Source organism: Taudactylus pleione, unplaced genomic scaffold, assembly GCF_031769625.1.
Source record: "Taudactylus pleione unplaced genomic scaffold, aTauple2 ptg000835l, whole genome shotgun sequence".
Taxonomy (NCBI): domain Eukaryota; kingdom Metazoa; phylum Chordata; class Amphibia; order Anura; family Myobatrachidae; genus Taudactylus; species Taudactylus pleione.
In genome coordinates, this window is record NW_028285237.1 from 1,447,653 (window position 1) to 1,467,570 (window position 19,918).

At 41.9% G+C, this 19,918-nt stretch overlaps 1 protein-coding gene across 2 annotated transcripts in view; it reads left to right on the forward strand.

Annotated features, from left to right (window-relative positions):
* The window catches only part of FNBP1L (formin binding protein 1 like), a 165,525-nt gene that overhangs the window by 124,478 nt on the left and 21,129 nt on the right, over nucleotides 1-19,918 (forward strand). For both annotated transcript variants that reach the window (XM_088458460.1, XM_088458461.1), the window contains exons 3-9: nucleotides 1,797-1,850; nucleotides 4,672-4,819; nucleotides 5,896-5,958; nucleotides 6,180-6,284; nucleotides 12,088-12,216; nucleotides 14,799-14,945; nucleotides 16,506-16,709. In XM_088458460.1, coding sequence (XP_088314586.1) covers nucleotides 1,797-1,850; nucleotides 4,672-4,819; nucleotides 5,896-5,958; nucleotides 6,180-6,284; nucleotides 12,088-12,216; nucleotides 14,799-14,945; nucleotides 16,506-16,709 — 850 coding nt within the window. The remainder of the gene's footprint in view (nucleotides 1-1,796; nucleotides 1,851-4,671; nucleotides 4,820-5,895; nucleotides 5,959-6,179; nucleotides 6,285-12,087; nucleotides 12,217-14,798; nucleotides 14,946-16,505; nucleotides 16,710-19,918) is intronic.

Genomic DNA, 19,918 nt, shown 5'->3' on the forward strand with positions numbered 1-19,918 from the left:
TGGAGCGGTTATTTATACTTGTTTCAGACAGACCATAAACATTTTTTAGGTCTATCTAGCATTTTGCTTGTACCTCATTCATTGGCCTTTAATTCTAGTCATGTATTTCATAAATGGTTAGTGTCCTAGAACAGATGCATTATGTGGATCACCTCCTCCATGAAGCTTCTTTCTAAGGGCAATGTGCCACCTGGCATTACCCAGCTATGCATATATTGGCCAATGACGATAGTGGAAACATTGCAAGTTTTCCCTCGTACCCATTATGGGGGATGCTGGTGGGATGTAATGTGACGTTCCACATTGCGTTCATCACTTTGAATTGAATTACCCCCTAAAAATATCATGAGTAGTTTCTCACAGTGGTTTTGGCCCTAATAACATTTGACAACTACATGTAGATAGGAGTATGCCTGATGTATGGTAATGTCATATATTCTTGGCATAACGTTTTTGCTAAGATCAAATGGTTTTCATACTAATTTTTATCAAGATCTTCTCTGGTGTCTTCACATAACTACAGAAAATTCCTCTGTGCACAAAAAAACATTCTTGCCTACCCTCCCGGAATGGCCAGGAGGCTCCTGAAAATCGTGTGGTGCTCCCGGCCACCAGGAAAGGTGAAGAAGTCTCCTGGAGGGGAAATATCTGCTTTGCATAGTGGGCGGTCGGGGCTACGATGACGCAATCACATCGTAACACCCCCCAGACCCACCCACCCACCTCCACCGATCCCCGTCCCCACAGTGCCATCCTGATTACCTCCTCCCAGAGGAGGCAGCCGAAAGGTTGGCAACTATGACACAAAGTGATGTAAAACATAATGAAACATCAAAGACGTTATTATATTATTTAGTAATGTAGCCAAGAATGAGTATGAAATGATGAAAAACGCTATTCAGCTGTAGGTGTCAGACTCATGAAACCCAGATCAGGCAGACGGCTTACAGATAAATGTAGCACCTTCCCCATCAGTCTCGTATCCAAGCTAAGCCATCCAGTTCATAATGGGAGAGGAGGCTGAGGTAGAATAAGTCATAGAATCTGTTTCTATTAAAATAATGCAAATTAACCTTATTAAACACCTTAAGGATGGAGGGGAGGGGGTGTTTTCAGCATTGAGCCAAAGCAGCTCGTGCTGCAATACCAATATACCCCAGGCTGAAGCAGTGTAGATATGAAGCAGGGCCAGAGATGGAGAAGGGGACAAGGGCACACCCAGCACTTTATGAATTAAAAAAAAAAAACACTTCTAACCAGTAAGTATGTTATAGAGGGCACGACCAAAAAACATGAAAAGTATGGCCCACCTCACCACAATTTCATCAATCATTTAGGCCAAAAGGTGTGTAATCTACCAGGAGTGAGGTACAATCTATTCAATAATTTGACCTGCATTTCCATATGGATCAAACAACTAGACATATGAAAGAACATGAAATAGATCAACTCCCCTTGTGGATCAGAAATTGGGTGACCCAAGTCCAACTCCCATCTCACCTGAGCAGACGATTTAACAGAAGGACACAACTCTAAAAGAAAGTTTTATACAGAATGAGAAAGTACCCCTAGTCCCGCCCCTCGTTAGATGAGAGAACTTCAGTGGACAGAGTTTGAGAGTAAGTTTTGACGTAGAATGATAAATAAGGCAGACTCCATCTCATGATTAAACTACGTTCTATTCCGATGACTTGGCTGTCAACTGATTCTATTCAGAGAAAAATGCCTGTCTAATGTAATGCTGCTGTGTTTCCCTGCTCTGTCCTACTAACCACAAGTCTTACATTCTTTTTCAGAAATTTGGTGAAGAAGTTCTGTACCAAGCGGTCCAACAAAGATGAAGAGCCCAGGTATGGGAATATCTTTAAAGATATTTTATTGGGAGTTTTATTTATTTTTCTTTTTTTTTCTTCATCTTAAAACCTCATGTGCTGTATATAGCCTACATCCTAAACAGCTAGTTGACAAAGAGTGGAAAGGTTTGGGTAAATAGGGGACACAAAGTATAGGGAAAGCAAGTGCATCCACACAGATGTGGCTTATGGGTAATTTAGCTAATAACATGCTAGCGTGGTCGGGGTCATGTATGAAAATGCTAGACTGTTATGTCCTGTGCAGGAAGGAGGGAGACCAATAACACGGCTCTGGTAAGGCCGGGGTTTCTCTATGGGTCTTACAGTACAGTGCCAAAGTGGATGGTGTTTGTGTAAGACAGGGGTCTTCAACCTTTGGCCCTCCAGCTGCTGTGGAACTACATATCCCAGCATGGCCTGCCACCGTTTGTTATAACAGCATGCTAAAACTGTGGCAGGGCATCCTGGGATCTGTAGTTCCACAGCAGCTGGAGGGCCAAAGGTTGAAGACCCATGGTGTAAGAGGTGTGTAAAGGGGAACTTCACCTACACACAGATCTGTTGTGTTGCTAAAGTAGTTTCTAATTCAGACCTGAACTTATATGTTGCTGTAAGCCAGGGAATGAACACTCACAAATCTGATTAGGAGGTTAATTTTCCCCTTTATTTTTTTAAATATATATAAGTTTGGTTTTAATGAAAAGAAAAGCTTGTTCAGAAATGTGTACAGCTGTTTCTATTTGTCTATCTTCATGTGATAATTGTAAGCCATCCCATTTTAATTGTACAGGATGTACAGATGTGTCCACAACAGTCTTGCATGTTAACTAGTCGCACCATGCCATGGCGTGACTCTGTAGTGCCGAGCGTCTTTTCCTGCAACTTTTTACCTTCAGTAGTTACAAATAGAGCACCAATCCTGCACCAGCCATCTATTATGTAATTTATAGTTTACAGTTTTGTTTGTCCTCTCTCCAATTAGCTGTTACTCAGTTCATCTGTATATACAGATTAATTATAAAGCTTGCTGAGGTGCTACCCATTTCTTAAACATTATAGAAAAATCACATATACAAAGAAGAAAAGTAAGTAGGACAAAGTGGGTCCCAGTGCAGCCATTAAAACTACTTACTTTTCTTCTATGTATATGTAACTTTTTACCTTGAAATGTCTCTTATTTGCAAAGCAATGTGAATAGGACACACATGCAACTTCTGCTGAATAAAATAGTAAGCGGCATGCCTATATCCTGTGTGCGACTGTGGGTGTATCCGCTGACATTGCCGCAGCTGCTGACACTGTAACGTGGCATTTCTCATGCAGATATACCCGCAGTCGCACACCTAAAATAGGCATGCCACATATCAATCTAATCAGCAGAAGCTGTGTGCACGTCCTATTTACATCGTTTTGCGAATAAGACTCATTTGAAGATCAAAAAGTTGCACAAAAAGGTGCTTGATGCTATCGCGTTGCACTGCATTCACGCGTTGTTTACTGCGACTTGCAGAGCACGGAGGTAAGATGTACAGTATGTGGACACCTCTGTATGTAGCTGTGACACTATGAAAATGAAAAATATAGAAATCATTCCAGTCATTTGAACATTTAGGCTCTTGGTATCTGTAAAACTGCCCTTTTGAAAGAAAGACTTGAAAGCATTTGACCTAACCTTTAACTACCCTACACATTGCACAGCTATGTACAGTTCACAGGACGCTAATACCTACCACGCATGTGCAGATAACTACACATTGCACAGCTATGTACAGTTCACAGGACGCTAATACCTACCACGCATGTGCAGATAACTACACATTGGTTTGGTTTCGTCTTATCCTAACATATGAAATGTATTAGTTTCAAGCCATGTCACAACTGCTTGGAAACCAGCTCACACCGCTGGTTGGACCAAGGTTATTTGCCAGGTCGTCCCTTTGCAGGTGCTTTTAGTGTGACCCGGGTCGAATACCCCGGGTCACGCATTCACACCACCGCCTAGCCAGGTTTGACACTGGTAGCTACCAGGGTTAAATTCCCAGTCTGACCCTTTCACACCAAACCTGGACCCGGTTGCCCTGGCAATCATCCGGGTTACAAGTTTGTTGGTAAAGGGGTATTAGGGGCCCACGATAAACCCATGACTAGCCCCGATGCGCGCAAAAATCCTCTTAAGTGCTCCCTCGGGGATAGTCGCAGGATTAAACGTAGGCCTCTAATGGAATATCTCCATGCAATTTATCGGAGAGCATAAGCCATGCGGTGTAACCTGTTTCTCATTGAATATCCCCCTATGTTTGTGTTTGCTATGCAGCAGACTGCAAACTATTTTCTTATCAACCATTTCTGTCTAAGAGCCTACATGCATTGCTCTTCAAAAGTATGAGTAGCAATAGGACTTGACGATTAAAAAAAAAAAAAAAAAGCATCAGTTTTGGCAATTAACTCAATACCACAGCATATATGGGCTGAACACAGGAACCCTGATAATTATTGCATACGGCAGAAATCGCAATCAGCAGATGACTGTGTATGTATGTATGTGTGTTCCTCTTCCTGTATGGCTAAATTAAACAATACTCTTTCCTGAGCCCCTGGGTCATCTGTGTGTGGCCATCTTAACATAAATCAGAAAGTGACTCAACTATACCAGACCTATTTCATCAGTGGGAGAGATTGATGCCCACATTGCCTCAAATGTGTCATGTTTTGAAAGAGTCCAGTGACCGCTATAGGGTAAGAAACACAATACTAGTACAGTATATGATGTCAAAATATAGTAAATGTTTTTTTTTTTCGTTTTGATTCTCAATGACAGATTCACGTCTTGTACAGCATTCTATAATATCCTCAATGAGTTGAATGACTATGCCGGACAGCGTGAGGTGGTGGCGGAAGAAGTCGGACACAAAGTTTATGCAGAAATAATGAGATATTCCTATGAGCTGAAACAAGAGAGGAAATCGGTATTTTACAAATGACTTTTGTCTTATGACTGCAAATTTATCTCCATGATGTTTGATGTCTGGGGGGAGATGCACTAAGCCGAGAGGGGGAGAGGAGACAATTGGTTGATACTTTATCTGTTCCTAACTGTCATTTTTCAAACACAGCCTGTAAATGATTGGTTGGTACTTTATCTTCATCCACTTTATTACTCTCAAAGGCTTAGTACATCTCCCCTGTATTAAAACTATGAATAGATAATCTCCATACACTTTATGGATTCCTATCAGGTAGCCATCATTCAGAAGGTCGTCACCAGAATTCATTATGTAGTCACCCAATATATCGACATACTTAGATCTACATGGTTAAAATGTTGACATGTTGAGAATGTCAACATTTAACATGTTAACGTCTGAATGTCAACATATGTTTTTTTTGGTTGCTGGTAAGCGGTAAGGCTAAAATAAGCACAAAAACTACATACATACATACATACTTACATTCTGGTGTTAACATGTTAAATGTCAGCATTCTGAAAGTGTCGACATTTTAACCATGTTGAACAAAGTGTATGTCGAATAGTTATACCACACCCATGATGGAGAGTGCCCCTGTTGGTGAAGTATAATAGACTTTGCCGCTCAGGGATGTTTAAACAAAATATGGGAATAAAATGTCTTTTAAATAATAGTGATTTATTTAAACTTGATGTGTCTGTGGGATTCACCTATACAGTAGAACACACTTTAGAAAGGGCATAAGGAGTCACTGCTGGGTTAGCTATTGTTCTTTCTAGAAGTAACTATGGAAATTTTCTGCCCGTTTTAATCATTTGGCCACACAGAGCACTGTTCACTTAAGGTTCAAGGGAAGCATTGGGTTTTATGCTGCCAGAGCAAGCAGGGTGTCTAGTCCATTCACGTGGATGGCTGTACATTTTGAGAAGAATAGCTTATGTCCATATGTTGTATTGCAATTTGTGTTTTCCTTCATACTATGATCCAACGATGACTGCTATAATAGCTAAATTAAAATATCACACTTTATTTCTTTTAATAGCACTGACATTTGTTTTTCTGTGTTTTCATGAAAGCATCTCCAGGAGGGCCGCAAAGCTCAGCAGTATCTTGACATGTGCTTGAAACAAATGGACGGCGTGAGTGACCTTTTTACTGTATCTGAGATCAGCATCTGTTAGGTGCTGTATTACAAGTTCTAGCATGTATCGCCACGCTCATCTTACATCTCATCTTATGCAAATACCGGCTGTAGTGCTTATATTGTTTTGCAGTTTAATTTAGAGTTTTTATTGTATGCCTTTTTTATAATCTATTTGTGATTTTATATTTAAGTTAAAAATATATGTATTTTATTTAGAGTAAAAAGAAGTTTGAAAGGGAATGCAGAGAGACTGAGAAGGCGCAGCAAACGTACGAGCGGCTGGATAACGACGTCAGTGCTACAAAGTCCGATGTGGAGAAGGTAAGACCTCACGTTAATAGCAGCCATACCTCTTCACCGAAATGAAATACTCTACATTCACACCGATTAGGGCAGCTAAAGGGAAAATTCTATTATCCGCGGAATTTACAGCCAGCTAGTTGATCCCACGGGGCTATTCAATAGACCACAGGCTGTACTTAATGGGGATTTTTTTTTTTTCGAGCCTGAGCAGGCTTGAAAAGAAATCCCCGTTAATTAGCCTGTTTTCGTGTGCCACGAGCCAGTTAATCGCATAGGTCCGTGAACTTATCAGGGCCAATTGAATTCGGCCCTAAATATTCTGTTGGCTGAATATATATCAAAGATATTTCTCCCTTCACTTTCTAGTATGGTGTCTGTCCTGTTAACTTGCTGACAGTAGTATGGTGTCTGTCCTGTTCCCTTGCTGAAAGTAGTATGGTGTCTGTCCTGTTCCCTTGCTGACAGTAGTATGGTGTCTGTCCTGTTCCCTTGCTGACAGTAGTATGGTGTCTGTCCTGTTCCCTTGCTGACAGTAGTATGGTGTCTGTTCTGTTCCCTTGCTGACAGTAGTATGGTGTCTGTCCTGTTCCCTTGCTGACAGTAGTATGGTGTCTGTCCTGTTCTCTTGCTGACAGTAGTATGGTGTCTGTCCTGTTCCCTTGCTGACAGTAGTATGGTGTCTGTCCTGTTCTCTTGCTGACAGTAGTATGGTGTCTGTCCTGTTCCCTTGCTGACAGTAGTATGGTGTCTTTCCTGTTCCCTTGCTGACAGTAGTCATTCTTAAAAGCGGTTACGTGGGTGATGAGGCTACTTGGTTTGGACATTTACCCAATGCTTCCTTTTTACTGTTAAATTGGGTGCATCAAGAGACTTAATTATGGCAAAATAAAAATTATTTGGGGTGAACTGTCCACATGAAGGTCTATGAGTGGAGCTGGATTTCAGCAGTGCAGTATACTCCCTGATTGGACAAATGGGGGTCAATCCAATTGGGTGTGAATTGCGAGTAACAAGTTTGTTTCTGAAACTCGCAGATGAGCACAAATGAGCGCTCCCTAGTATTCTTAAATCCAATTAAAAATGCCTATTCGCAGTACTCGCAGCAGGGGTTTGCGAATTGACTGTGAAATGCGATGAGAGAAGTGCATGAAAAAGTGGGGAGACCATCCTGGATCCCCCAAAATTGGTAATTTAGTTAGCAGGTCCGTATAGAAGGCTATTTGTGGGCATTAAGAAGGTACTGTAGGTCTTTAAATTGTGTCAAATGGCTGATTCGTGCTTTTTTTTTTAAGATGCAAACAAATTTTATAAAGCAAACTTTTTTTCGTTTTAATCTCAATATGATTAAACGAATTTTTTTTTTTAAAAAGTAGGAAAAAGGTGATTTTGGGGCACCTTGAAAAATTGTAAAAAAATAAATAAATGATAAACAATTAAAATATTGTAATTGAATTTTGGATGCCTAAACTAACGAAAAAGTTAATTTTGTGGACAATTTGTCTTTACCCCAAAAAATGGCATGTAATTATTGGGATAATTAAGATAATTGGTAACTTCCAATTGCCTAATTAGTCATTAGGGGGGGGGGGGGAATCCAAGGGGTTCAGCACAGTGTCCCGACATTTTAACCTTAAAACAAAAATTTTCCCTTCCATCTCTCACCCTCAGGGAGGTGCAAATGGAAAATGAGAATTCAGACTGACTGCTTCAGTGTGAGTAGCTAATTGGATTGCAAAATTAATTCGTTATGCGAATTCGAAGAGAAAATAGCAACTCGCAATCCGCACCCAATTGAATTGACCCCGTGGTTTGATATAAAATCTGCCGTGGATGTATTGTGAGAAGTGTTGGCTCATTCAGTAACTATTACGATAAAAGCAGAAAAAACCCTGGTGCTGGAAAGGAACGTGACTTACCAGTAAATCTGGCTGTGATGAGGCAGACACACACACACACACTTCACAGCTCTATTTCTGATATGTTAAAAAGTATCAATCCATGATTGTAAACAAATACAATTTATTAAAACCACATTTACTACACATGTGACTTACAAACAATCCGATATCACTGGCACTTATGAAACTTGTATACACTATTTGAGTGTGGTGGAGCGTGCTGTAAACATTAACGTTTAAGCTTATTATATGGTTCCAATTTTCCCTTAGCTATATTGGAGAAGAATTTCCCAAACAAATGGAAATCAGATGTAATAGAATCATTGGAAACCTTTCCAATGATTACTTTATTATTTTGCATATTGTACATCCGAGTCAGAGGGGTATATTCAATCAGCCGCGGAGCTTACCGCAGAGCAAGAAGATAGCCTTGAGCTTTAACGCCCAGAGCTGTTCAATTATAAGCGCATAGCTAACACTTGTTACCATATAGATTCCAGGTTAAGTGCCCGAAGCTGTGGGATAACACGCTTGTGGTGGCAGTGGTAAGGGCAGAAAGCCCTACATACCGCGGATTTCTGTTGGCATCTCGGGAGGGTGTGAACAGAAATCCACGGAAGGGGCAGCGTGTGGGCTTACCACGGGCTGCAATTGATTAGCCCCAGGCACTGCTATAAACCTACAATAAACACAGCTTCTAATGAATATGCCTCTTGATGTGAATGATGAATTCAAATCAGTCACCGGCATTCTCCTTAATAGCGAGTAGTTGAAATAGGTATAAATGTAATAATATCCCGATCTCAAGAATGTTGATATTAATATGGCACCATCTGAGTCTTTTTGCAAAGAATATTGCAAAATGTATTTTCTAGAATATCACCTGAGATCCCGGGTGCTGGAAACCAGCTCTCGCCCTTTACTTACAGCACAGGTTCTCAAACTCTGTCCTCAGGACCCCAAACAGTGCATGTTTTCCAGGTCTCCTCACAGAATCATATGTGAAATAATTATCTCCACCTGTGGATCTTTTCAAATGTGTCAGTGAGTAATGAATGCACCTGCTAGGTGACCAGGAAAATGTGAACTGTGTGGGGTCCTGAGGACCGAGTTTGAGAACCACTGACTTACCGTAATCCTCCTAGACTGAGGGATCTATTCATGTAGTTATGTGGATATACTCATTTTGCTGCAATATATCGGTGGTTCCCAAACTCTGTCCTCAAGGCAGCCTTACAGTCCAGGTTTTCAGGATATCCATAGCACAGGTGACTTAATTAGTACCTCAGCCAGTTTGATTATACCATCTGTGCACGAACATGGATATCCTTAAAACCTGGACTGTTATGGTGCCTTGAGGACAGAGTTTGGGAATACCTGGGATATATTGTTGTGTTATGTAGCAATTCAGTACTCGCCTTACCGCGAAAATGAGGCCCACTGCAGTCCCCTGAGATTTTGTGATGTCGGGCAGCAGGTTCTGTGTGCGCATGAACCCGTGGAGCAGCGGATCGGGGAGGGGCGGTGTCAGCGTGTGAAGTTACCCGGAATGTGCCAGGTCACTTCATTAATCTATGCACAGGACATAGTAGGGGCAGCAGGCAGTCACTTATATAAACTCTCCGGGAACCTCTGATGTCAGTGTCCTGGTCACACAGGAGGTAATAGGGGCAGCGTTATTCTCTATCCCCCTTTCTCCCTGTGCACTGCTGATTGGCTGGTGACAGAGAAGGGAACAGAGAGAGCTGGATCAAGCTGTCTTCCCTGCTTTTCTCCCATCAGGAGGCTCATTACGCCATAATGGAAAATGGAAAGCTGAGCTTTCCGGGCTTCTATGAATCGCTCTCCTACTATAACTGTATGGGAATTTAAGATTTCTCCTTGGTAACTCCTACTCTGGATGGAGTGCAACAGTGAAAATACCTGCTATCCCTGATAAAGGGCTTTTCTCTGCTACATGAAAAGACTCCTAAGCCTCTACATGAAAGGTGAATTGCCGCCTGTAGATGTATCTATGACCGGGTTGTGTAGTTACCAGTACTGCTCGATAAGTTGTGATATCCAATTGCTCCATCTAGCACACAATTTTGTAACCACTGTAGATGCTCATACAGTCATCCAGAAAAATTACAAATGTATTAACACCCTGACTCGTTTCCTTGGACTAGTTGATTTTCTCAGATGGCTAAGTGCATTGGTGATATTTTACTACAGATAAAGGTCTCTTGGAGCCTCATTTAATGTAGCTCCCGGCATTGGCCATTGTTCTTAGTGTAGTAATCCGGTTCTGTTTATTCCACTTATTTTCCAACTGTAATAACCTGCACAGTAACAAATGACTATTGGTACCTTGTTACTAATACTACTTAATTTAACCGCGTGTCTTGAATGGGGCAAAATCCATATTAAGGGCGTAATCCAGTACGGATTGCAATTGCGATCGCAGCTAAGAAATCGCACGCAACGCAGCTGCAAAAAAAAATGGTGATGCCGGCCACAGCTCAGCCATCATAAAGACACCCACTGCTGCTTTCTCACATCCGTCCAACCCCGCTCTCCTGCGTAAACATCGGTACCATCAACGTACACCGACCGGTCACGCGCATTTACAGCAGGTCTGACCAGCCGTAGAAACTGCATGTTTTGTTGCACACAGTGAGTACTTTGTATGCCATCGCAGTGGCTAATTTATGCACCCCCCCTGCAACGGCGTTCAAATAGACACACCTGCGTTTCTCCGACCACTCCCCCGTCACCACCCCCAAACGATCATGGCCTGTCACTCACTCTGCGGTGGAGTTCTCTGTGCTTGCGTAATCGCAGCGCATGTGCAGTGCGGCTTATATGTATGCGCAATGGCTAACAATCTTTCTTTCTGCGTACGTAGTTTCATTTGCGATCGCTCCTGAATCAGGCCCTAAGTATGTACTGTAGTAGCACCTAGTCAGGTTAAGGGGGGTAATGTGGTGGGGGTTTTTTAATAAAACTTTTAGTAAAGGAGATCAATGCACTCCTTTTGTCCTGAATTATCCAGGTGTGGACCAAAGATCATGTCCTGATTTGTTATCTTACACAATTGAATATTGTGCCGTATTTTGTATTCTGAACGCAGCTGGGACGTGTTAACAAATCCTTGCATACAGAGTACCTGTGTGGGTTTTGTTTTTCAAAGTCACTACCTAACTATGTCCTTTTAAATGTTTAATAAAAAATGAAGATGTACATTGTTTTTTCAAATTCTGTTTTACTGTTCAAATGAACTGCAGTTGTCATCTCTGTAGCTTTTCTACCTAGATTTAATTTCTTGCCACTGTTCCATGTGCTGAAAAATAACATCACTGTACCGTCTTTAACTGATGGATCTATAGCTTAGAGCAGTGGTTCCCAAACTGTGCACCGCGGAACCCTGGGGTGCCTCGGTACACTAGCAGGGGTTCCTCAGGTTGGTGGTCCCAGCACCAAAGCAAATTATTTATGGTCAATGTAATATAAATATGTGGACAAACAGAAGTGCAAACCTGTCCACCATCACATAGCTGACCCTAAGGATGACAGGTAAGCACAATTTACTTTACTACATTTTTTTCCCTGAATTTCTCAACAACAATCTTTTAGCTTAGGGGTTCCGTGAAAACATTGCTTATACTCTAGGGCGCTGTGGTTCAAAGAAGTTTGGGAACCACTGGCTTAGAGCAATGGTGCTCAACATTTTATTAGTGTAGCTGTGATCCCAACTGTCCTGATTTCTGGCCCCCCCCTCCAAAAAAAAAGATTGCGCTATTTGTACACTAGTAGCTTAGTTATCATGCTGCCAGGCACTCGAGTGACCTATATGCAAGTGACGCTGCAATATTTATGTTTTGTTTTTTTTATTTTATCCAGCATGTGTAAACGGTTCTATATCATAACTGCTAATTTTCCAGGCAAAGCAACAGCTCAACCTGCGCACACACATGGCAGATGAGAGCAAAAATGAATACGCAGCACAACTGCAGAACTACAACGCAGAGCAACACAAACATTTCTACATCGTTATCCCTCAAGTTTACAAGGTACGGAACTTTTTTTGTTTATATTCACTTGTGTTCCTGTAAAATTAGAATTGTTCGTTTTTGCAATTCTGTTTTATGGACCGTTTATAAATATTTTCTGGACAGTGTGTACTTTTTAGTAAATGAATGGATTTGTACAAATGTCAGTGTCACTTTTTAGGTATTGTATAGGGAATGTGTACTTCTGTCCAAGCAAATTGTGGGAGGAGAAGTCTTATTGCGCTGCATTCTTTTTAGTTATTAGGAGATGTTTTGAACAATAACTTTCCACATATGCTTCCTGTTTGTTCTACTGCGGATACCTGTCAAGTGTGGCCAAGTCGTCTTGTTATGCTTGGTGTGTTTTATTCAACTACAAAAAGAGGAGACTAGTGGTTTCCCCAGCCCCTTTTACTAACCATAATATAATATATTACTGTTGTGGTTTTTTTTCTTCTAGTTTTGATTTGTTTTCTTCGAGACCTCAAGTCATTTGTTTAGTGGACTATGACATTGCCTATCTGACTATGTAAAGCATAATTTCTAATGACCATTTTCATCTCTCTTATTAAAGCTGCAGTGGGAGGGGCAATCCTATAAATCTTAGTCTTGCGCAATGCATTATATAGTCACAGTATGAAAAGTATAAAATCTTGGGGTGTGGCTTAGTTATGCCAAGCGCTGCAGGCGTCATGGTGGGATCTGATTTTAAATGGGGCGTGCTCTGGTTAGGAGAGCTGGAAAACAAGAGCAGATGTGGGGTGCCGATGCGTCATGTGTTTGCTCATAGTGGAGTTATATGTATGCCTATTGGTGACTCGTATCCTGCATGCTTTTGGATCACCCCAATCAATACAGGGCCATATGCTTTTCCATTCCATCTGTATTAATGAATGAAGAGGCTTCTCATGTAGGAGAAGGGCATATCACCTTAGCTGTGGGCTTGTAAATATGTCTGTTTCCAGGTGTATCTTTTGCACTTATTATAAATTAGTACACACTGAAGATGACTAGTATCTAACATAGGGGACGGCATACACATTTTTCTGTTTCCTTCTGCATCAGGTCCAGTTGTGCAGAGTTCAGGTTTGATACTAGGCTGTCTTTAAAAGTTGTCTTCTCGACTGATATTTAGAATAGACAGCAGCGTTCCACAAGAAGACACTCGGTGGCTTACCTATAAATTTTGCTTCCCGCTGCTAAAAAAGTTTCTGGTTCCCCCCCCCCACCTCCTCCCTACATATTTAGTGATCTGCGAAGACACTGACACCTCACTGCAACACCAACACTATCATAAACTGGTTACTTAGTGTTTGCATCACAGCACATAAGATGCATCAGTAATACGAATTGTATTGCAGGTAAAGCGGGTAGAGACTGTATTTGCAGTACACAACAAAGCTTCTGTGACCCCGGGATACTATGAGGTCTCAGGGGGCACCAGGTACTGGCCATAGATCCTAGCCAGGCCGGTGTCATGGAGGAAGAGGAACCTGCAATGTTTGAAGAGCCAAATGGTGAAGGCACACTAGACGCACAAACACACACAGCACACTGCATACACAATAGCCACACTGGGTTTCAGTTATTCAGCTGTTTTCACTGCATCAGTCATGGGTGCGACGCCGCTCACTGCAGAAGTATTCAGCAGTCATTGATAGAGCCACCTGAGCTGCACTCACCGATTCCTGTAGCAGCGTAGTAGATCCTCTGTGTAGCTGTTCAGCTACCCTGACACTCCCTAAGGTCCCCGTACCCCTACCACTGCCGACGACCCCAAGCCTCCGCAGGGACCGTTGCTACGCAACTACCATTACTGATAATGCAGGGGATGCGAAGATTGAAATGACTTAACCTATGTCTGCTACAATGGATTAATGGGAATAAATGGGTTCAACTTTTTACTTTTACCATTTCAAACAGTGTAATCAAAACTTTCTTTTAATTTTTTTTTAATCCATGTGCCCTCTTTCCTTCACACAATAACGGGATCACTTTGGGCAGGAACATTTTGCTGTCAAAACGTATGGTATACTAGGTAAGGTAAAATTTGCCAGAATGGTTAGTTAAGCACCGGCTGTTGCTAGGGGTTGGGTACGGGATACCGGTGGTCAATATCCAACCGCCAGCATTCCGACAGGGTTAGGATACCAACACTTGTCGGTAGGTATCCTAACCCTTCTCCTAACCCTCCCTCCCTGGTGCGTAAACCTTACATCCCCACCTAGTGCCTAAACCTAACCCTCCCACCTTAGTGCCTAACCCTCCGACTAGTGCCTACCCTAACCCTCTCCCCTAACCCCGCTAACTATCTTCGGGATGCCAGCGCCGGGATTCTGACTGGTGTCGGAATTTCAGCATTGGTATTCTTAGTGCCGACATCCACTTTGCCGGGATACTGACCATATCCCATTGTTAGTGCCTATAAGGAGCACTATCCTCTGAAATGGGCAAACTACATGAGTCATTCAGTTATTTTTTTTAAAGTTTAATTGATGTTTCTCTTTTAAACAAAGTGGCATTATAAAATGACTTTTTTTTTTTTTTAATCCATAGCTTTCAGTTTAATGACTATAACATTTTACTTGACCTTCTGTTCACAGCACCTTCAGGAAATGGATGAGAGAAGAACTACGAAGCTCAGCGAGTGTTATAAAGGTTTTGCTGATGCTGAGCGGAAAGTTATTCCAATTATCTCCAAATGCTTAGAAGGAATGGTGCACGCAGCGAAGTCTGTGGACGAACGCAGAGTGAGTGCATCTTTTGCCCATTTTTACTCTTCTAATCACTCAAAGGCTTTTGTGGTGGCTACACATTAATAGTACATTGCATGATAATGACACACGCAGTAAGAAATGTCCTCTATTCTTATCAAGGTGGCATCATTTTTATAGGTCTTTACAAGTTGTCTCCTCATGGATATCCATCTTGTTTTTAAGGATGGGTACACACCTAAAGATTTTCTGTCCAACCATCCAACTAGTTGATTGGTTGGAATGAAAATCTGGTAACGTATGGGAGTAAATGATCAGCAATTTGCTCCTAAGTGCCAGAAAACAGAGATGAAAATTGTCGTCAGACAAGTTTCTTAAATGTTTGATCTAAATAATTTGTTCAAACTTCTCTGACGACAATTTTCATCTGTTTTCTTTTCAATTAGGAGCAAATTGCTGATCATTTACTCCCATACGTTACCAGATTTTCATTCCAATCAATCAACTAGTTGGATGGTTGGACAGAAAATCTTTAGGTGTGTACCCAGCCCTTAGGAGGTAGGGTTGAAGCATAAACAGGAAAGTGCATTCCCCAATTTGTTGCCACAGGACGATAAGCACACAATTCTCTAGAACAGGGGTATTCAACATGCCTTACTACAGCAAAACTGTGGGAGGGCAAGCAGGGATGTGTAGTTCCACAGCAGCTGGAGAGCTGCGTGTTGAATACTCCTACTCTAGAATGTAGTCATGCTATAGCATAACATTTAAGATTTCCCTTCACTGGAGCTAAGGGCCTTGAACTAAACCATTAAACAGCAGTTCCAGACCATTACTTCTCCTCTGCCAAACTTTACAGTTGGCAATCACTCCAGACCACGTGTTTCAGCTTCTTCAAAGTCCAATGGTAGTGTGCGTTACACCACGCCGTCCAACGTTTGGCCTTGCGCATGGTAACAAGAGGCTTGTGCACGGTTGCTAAGCCATGAAAACACAATCTATGAAGCTCCTGATGAACAGTAATTTTGCTATCTTTGCAGATTGGGACTCCATAGCAGAAGACAGAGCATTTTTATGCACTGTGCTTCAGCATTCAACAGTCCCATTCTGTGAGCTTGTGTGGCCTACCACTTTGTGGATGAGCTTTTGATGACTCTAGACATTTCCACTTAAAAAACAAAACAAAAAAAAAACGCTCTTATAGATGACCAAGACCGCTCTAGCAGGGCAGAACTTTTAATTATTGACTTGTTGGAGAGGTGGCATCTGTTGACAGTGCCATGGTGAAGGTCACTGAGCTCTTCAGTTCGACCCTTCTATTCTGCTAATATTTGACTATGGAGATTGCATGGCTGCATGCATTTTATGTACTGGTTTAGCAATGGGTGTGGTTGAAATGGTGAAACACTAATTAGAAGGCATGACCACATACTTTTGGGCATGCAGCGTATGCCTCTTGTGTGGTCCTGTTTCCATGTCCATTAATTAATGCTACTTTGTGGAGTGTTTTGCTTCGATCTAAGATAAAAGTTGAGCATTGCAATGTCACTTGTTTCTATATATTAATTAGGCTCCATCCTTCTATGCTTACTGCAGGACTCTCAGATTGTGGTGGATTGCTTTAAATCTGGATTTGAGCCCCCTGGAGATTTCCCCTTTGAAGACTACAGTCAACATATTTACAGAACCGTTTCCGATGGCACCATCAGTACTCCAAAGCCAGAAGTAGTGAGAATTGACCCCAAAATAACAATGGGCAAGGCCAAGGGCAAGCTGTGGCTGTTTGGAAAGAAACCCAAGGTAAGACCATGTAACATGAAATGTCCTACTGCATTAGTAGTGTTTATACCATTTTTCTTTTATTACAGGCAAGTGTTTTTTCTGTTAGTTTTGCGCTTTGCTTTTTGACGGTGTTATCCTGGATTTGTACAGCAATATAATGTAATCAGCCCCTTCGCAATTTACAATCACATCTCCTTAAGTTAATATTTGTCTAAGTTTACCCTTAATTACAGCTGCCCCTCTCTATTAATGGTTTGTTAGCATTTTTTATGAAAATAGCCTGGTTGTCCAACCCCATTTCTGTTAAAGGCTGTAGAACTAGATGGTAATCTTTTTCTGCTTTGATCACCTTAAATTGTGCTGTGGGCAGAATATTAGGGTATCTTCTAGATCAGGGTTTCTCAGAATACGCTTTACAGGTCATGGTTTTTAAGGCTAATCTATATGAGAACATGTGGAAAAGTTGGTGGCCATTAGATTATTGCACTGCATGATTATGGAAATCCTCCTTGCGTGTCTTTATCTGAAATAGGGCTGTGAAATTGTACTTTAGTAGCCAGGCTCCACCATTGTGACCAATAGTAGGTACAAGTGTCATGAGAAAACTAGTGTGTACTATCTTATGGAGTCCACTGCTAAACTAATCGTCATGGAGCATGCCCTTCAGTATAGTCATTGGGTGGTCTACACAGTCACAAAGGAGTGTACATAAACTCTCTGTTGGGCATACATGACCATGTACTGTGTATGATGGAACAAAGTATTTTACTTATTTACTGAAGAGTATATGAGTATATATAATATTATTGGGGGGGAGGGGTTACTCATGGTGCAGAATTCTTGGGTGTGAGTTTTTTTATGTTCCTATAAACTACATGTTGAGAGGCAGGTTACATGTATACTTAATGTGTTGCACACATACATTACATGAATAATAAAACACATGCACAGCCATGTATGACTTTCAGTGATGTTTGTTTCTTTTTTTGATTTAGCGGGAAACTAATTTTATTTTTCTAACAAAGCAACAGGTTTCAGGTGACCATTTTATTCATGGGTGTAAATAAGCATTATTGCTTTGGGTCTTTTTAAAGATTGGCAATTTGACACGGGAATAAAACTGTGGTTAAATCAGTCTCTTCCTTCCTGTAGGAGGAGTGAACATTATTCTACTCTATTAAGCCTCTTTGGGAATGTTTTTTCTTTCTGATCAGAATTGCCTTAAGAAAAGCAAGAAAAATTTATATTTCTGGCAAGATTAAAAAAAAAAAAAAGTAATTCCTGGTGCGGCAAGAGATTCAGACGAAACTTCTTTCTTTTGATATTCAGTTCAAAAGTTTTAAGGAAGTTGGTGATTATTTATAGCAAAAAGCAGAACTTCTCTCAGACCATACTCTTGTATTTTAGAAATAGATGTTTGCTTTGCTCAGCATTATCGGGCACTGAAAACGTTACATAGACATGCTAACTAGGGATAGGGCTTCACAATGTTTGTCTTTTTGGTTGGTTGATGCCGGCCATAGTTTCTTACAGGAGAGAAAGAGGACTTGGCACATGAAACCAATGGCGTCACTAGGTATTTGAAGGCCCCATAGAAAGTTTGTACGGACCCCCATGTACCACCCAACGGTGAAAAATGTATATAACACTTGTAATATTGATAAGGAAGATAGGGCCCTCTTGGCTCTGGGCCCCATAGCAGCTGCTCCCCTTGCACCTATGGTAGTTACACCAATGCATGAAACCTATCCAGTCTTACTTGGTGCTGCTTGCTTTACTACTTAGGATCTTTTAGTAGATGACACTGTAGTGGATGTTTAGCAGCTGGTCAGACTTCTGTAAAAGCAACTCTCTGCCAGTCCAGTACAATGTAGAGGAGTCCGTTTCAGTATAACTAGGCCACACCTCACTGACCAGATTCAGCCCTCCTGTGCTCTTCTTGAACACCCGAATCCTATTGGACACAACTGGTGCAGTTGGCTTCTGACTGCATGTACTGTGAGATAATGGCCACCGCCTGACTACATTTTCCTCCAGTTCCAAGTTGGCATATGAACCTAATTAGCATTATGTCAGAATCTGCAGTATTGTGCCTAATCATAGTATGATTTAAAGCCAGTTAGATCTAAAATGGGCTAATTGTGTGCCTGGATCTTTGTGTAGGACTGTGATTAAGTATCTGTGCTGTGGGCCTAGTCTCAGAGTGTTGGTGTCAACAGATCTCCAGGCTGAAACAGGGTCCATGCACCGTTTAGATCAGTGTTCGAGCTCTAGTACTGTGATCTGCATGCTGCACAGACCATATAAAAGCTCTTGCTCAACCATTGAATACACACACGTCTGGTCTATTCCAACTACATGTTTTCTGATGAAACGGGAAGTCATCCCATGAAACACTTAAAAAAAATATATATATATCTTGCTCTGGTATCTATCCCAGGTATGGGGACTGTTTATCATTTGTGCATCTAATAGAAAAATTATATGGAACACAATCCTATGGTAATACTTATCCAAGGTGGGTATATTATCACTCCACCCAAAAATTTTATCTAGTTGGTTCACCTGCACCCAAGAGATTAAGTTCTCTATGCTAAAACCTACGCCTTGTCTGGATGATTGCTGATGTTGGTTGTGCTTCCAGTTGTCCAAAAAGACTCAACTTCTGTTCCCAATCATTCACCTAACTTTGCACTATATAAGGTCCAAGCAGAGAACCAGGAAATATAGTGAGCCGGAACGGGGTGGAACTGCGTTCCGTCACTTCTATTTGGAGACGGAACCAGTTCCGCCTCATCTGACCCACCTCAGCCTGGCGCCGCAGGGAGGCTCCATTTGCCGGGCGCCCACTGAGATTTTGTTACCAGCGGGCACCCGGCTCCCTCGCTCACTCTTGAGTGTCTGCTCCCCCCCACGGGCACTATGGGAGAGACGTCCTGACGTCTCTCCTATAGTTCAGAGGAGCATCCAGGCGGACCGGAGGCAGCAGACGCAGGAGCAGGGCTTAAGGTAACCGTAACTAAGGGGTATTACTATTGTACTATTGGGGGCACTACTACAGGAGGCATTACTGCATAAGGGGCACCACTCCTGGGGGCACTGCATAAGGGGCACCACTCCTGGGGGCACTGCATAAGGGGCACCACTCCTGGGGGCACTGCATAAGGGGCACCACTCCTGGGGGCACTGCATAAGGGGCACCACTCCTGGGGGCACTGCATAAGGGG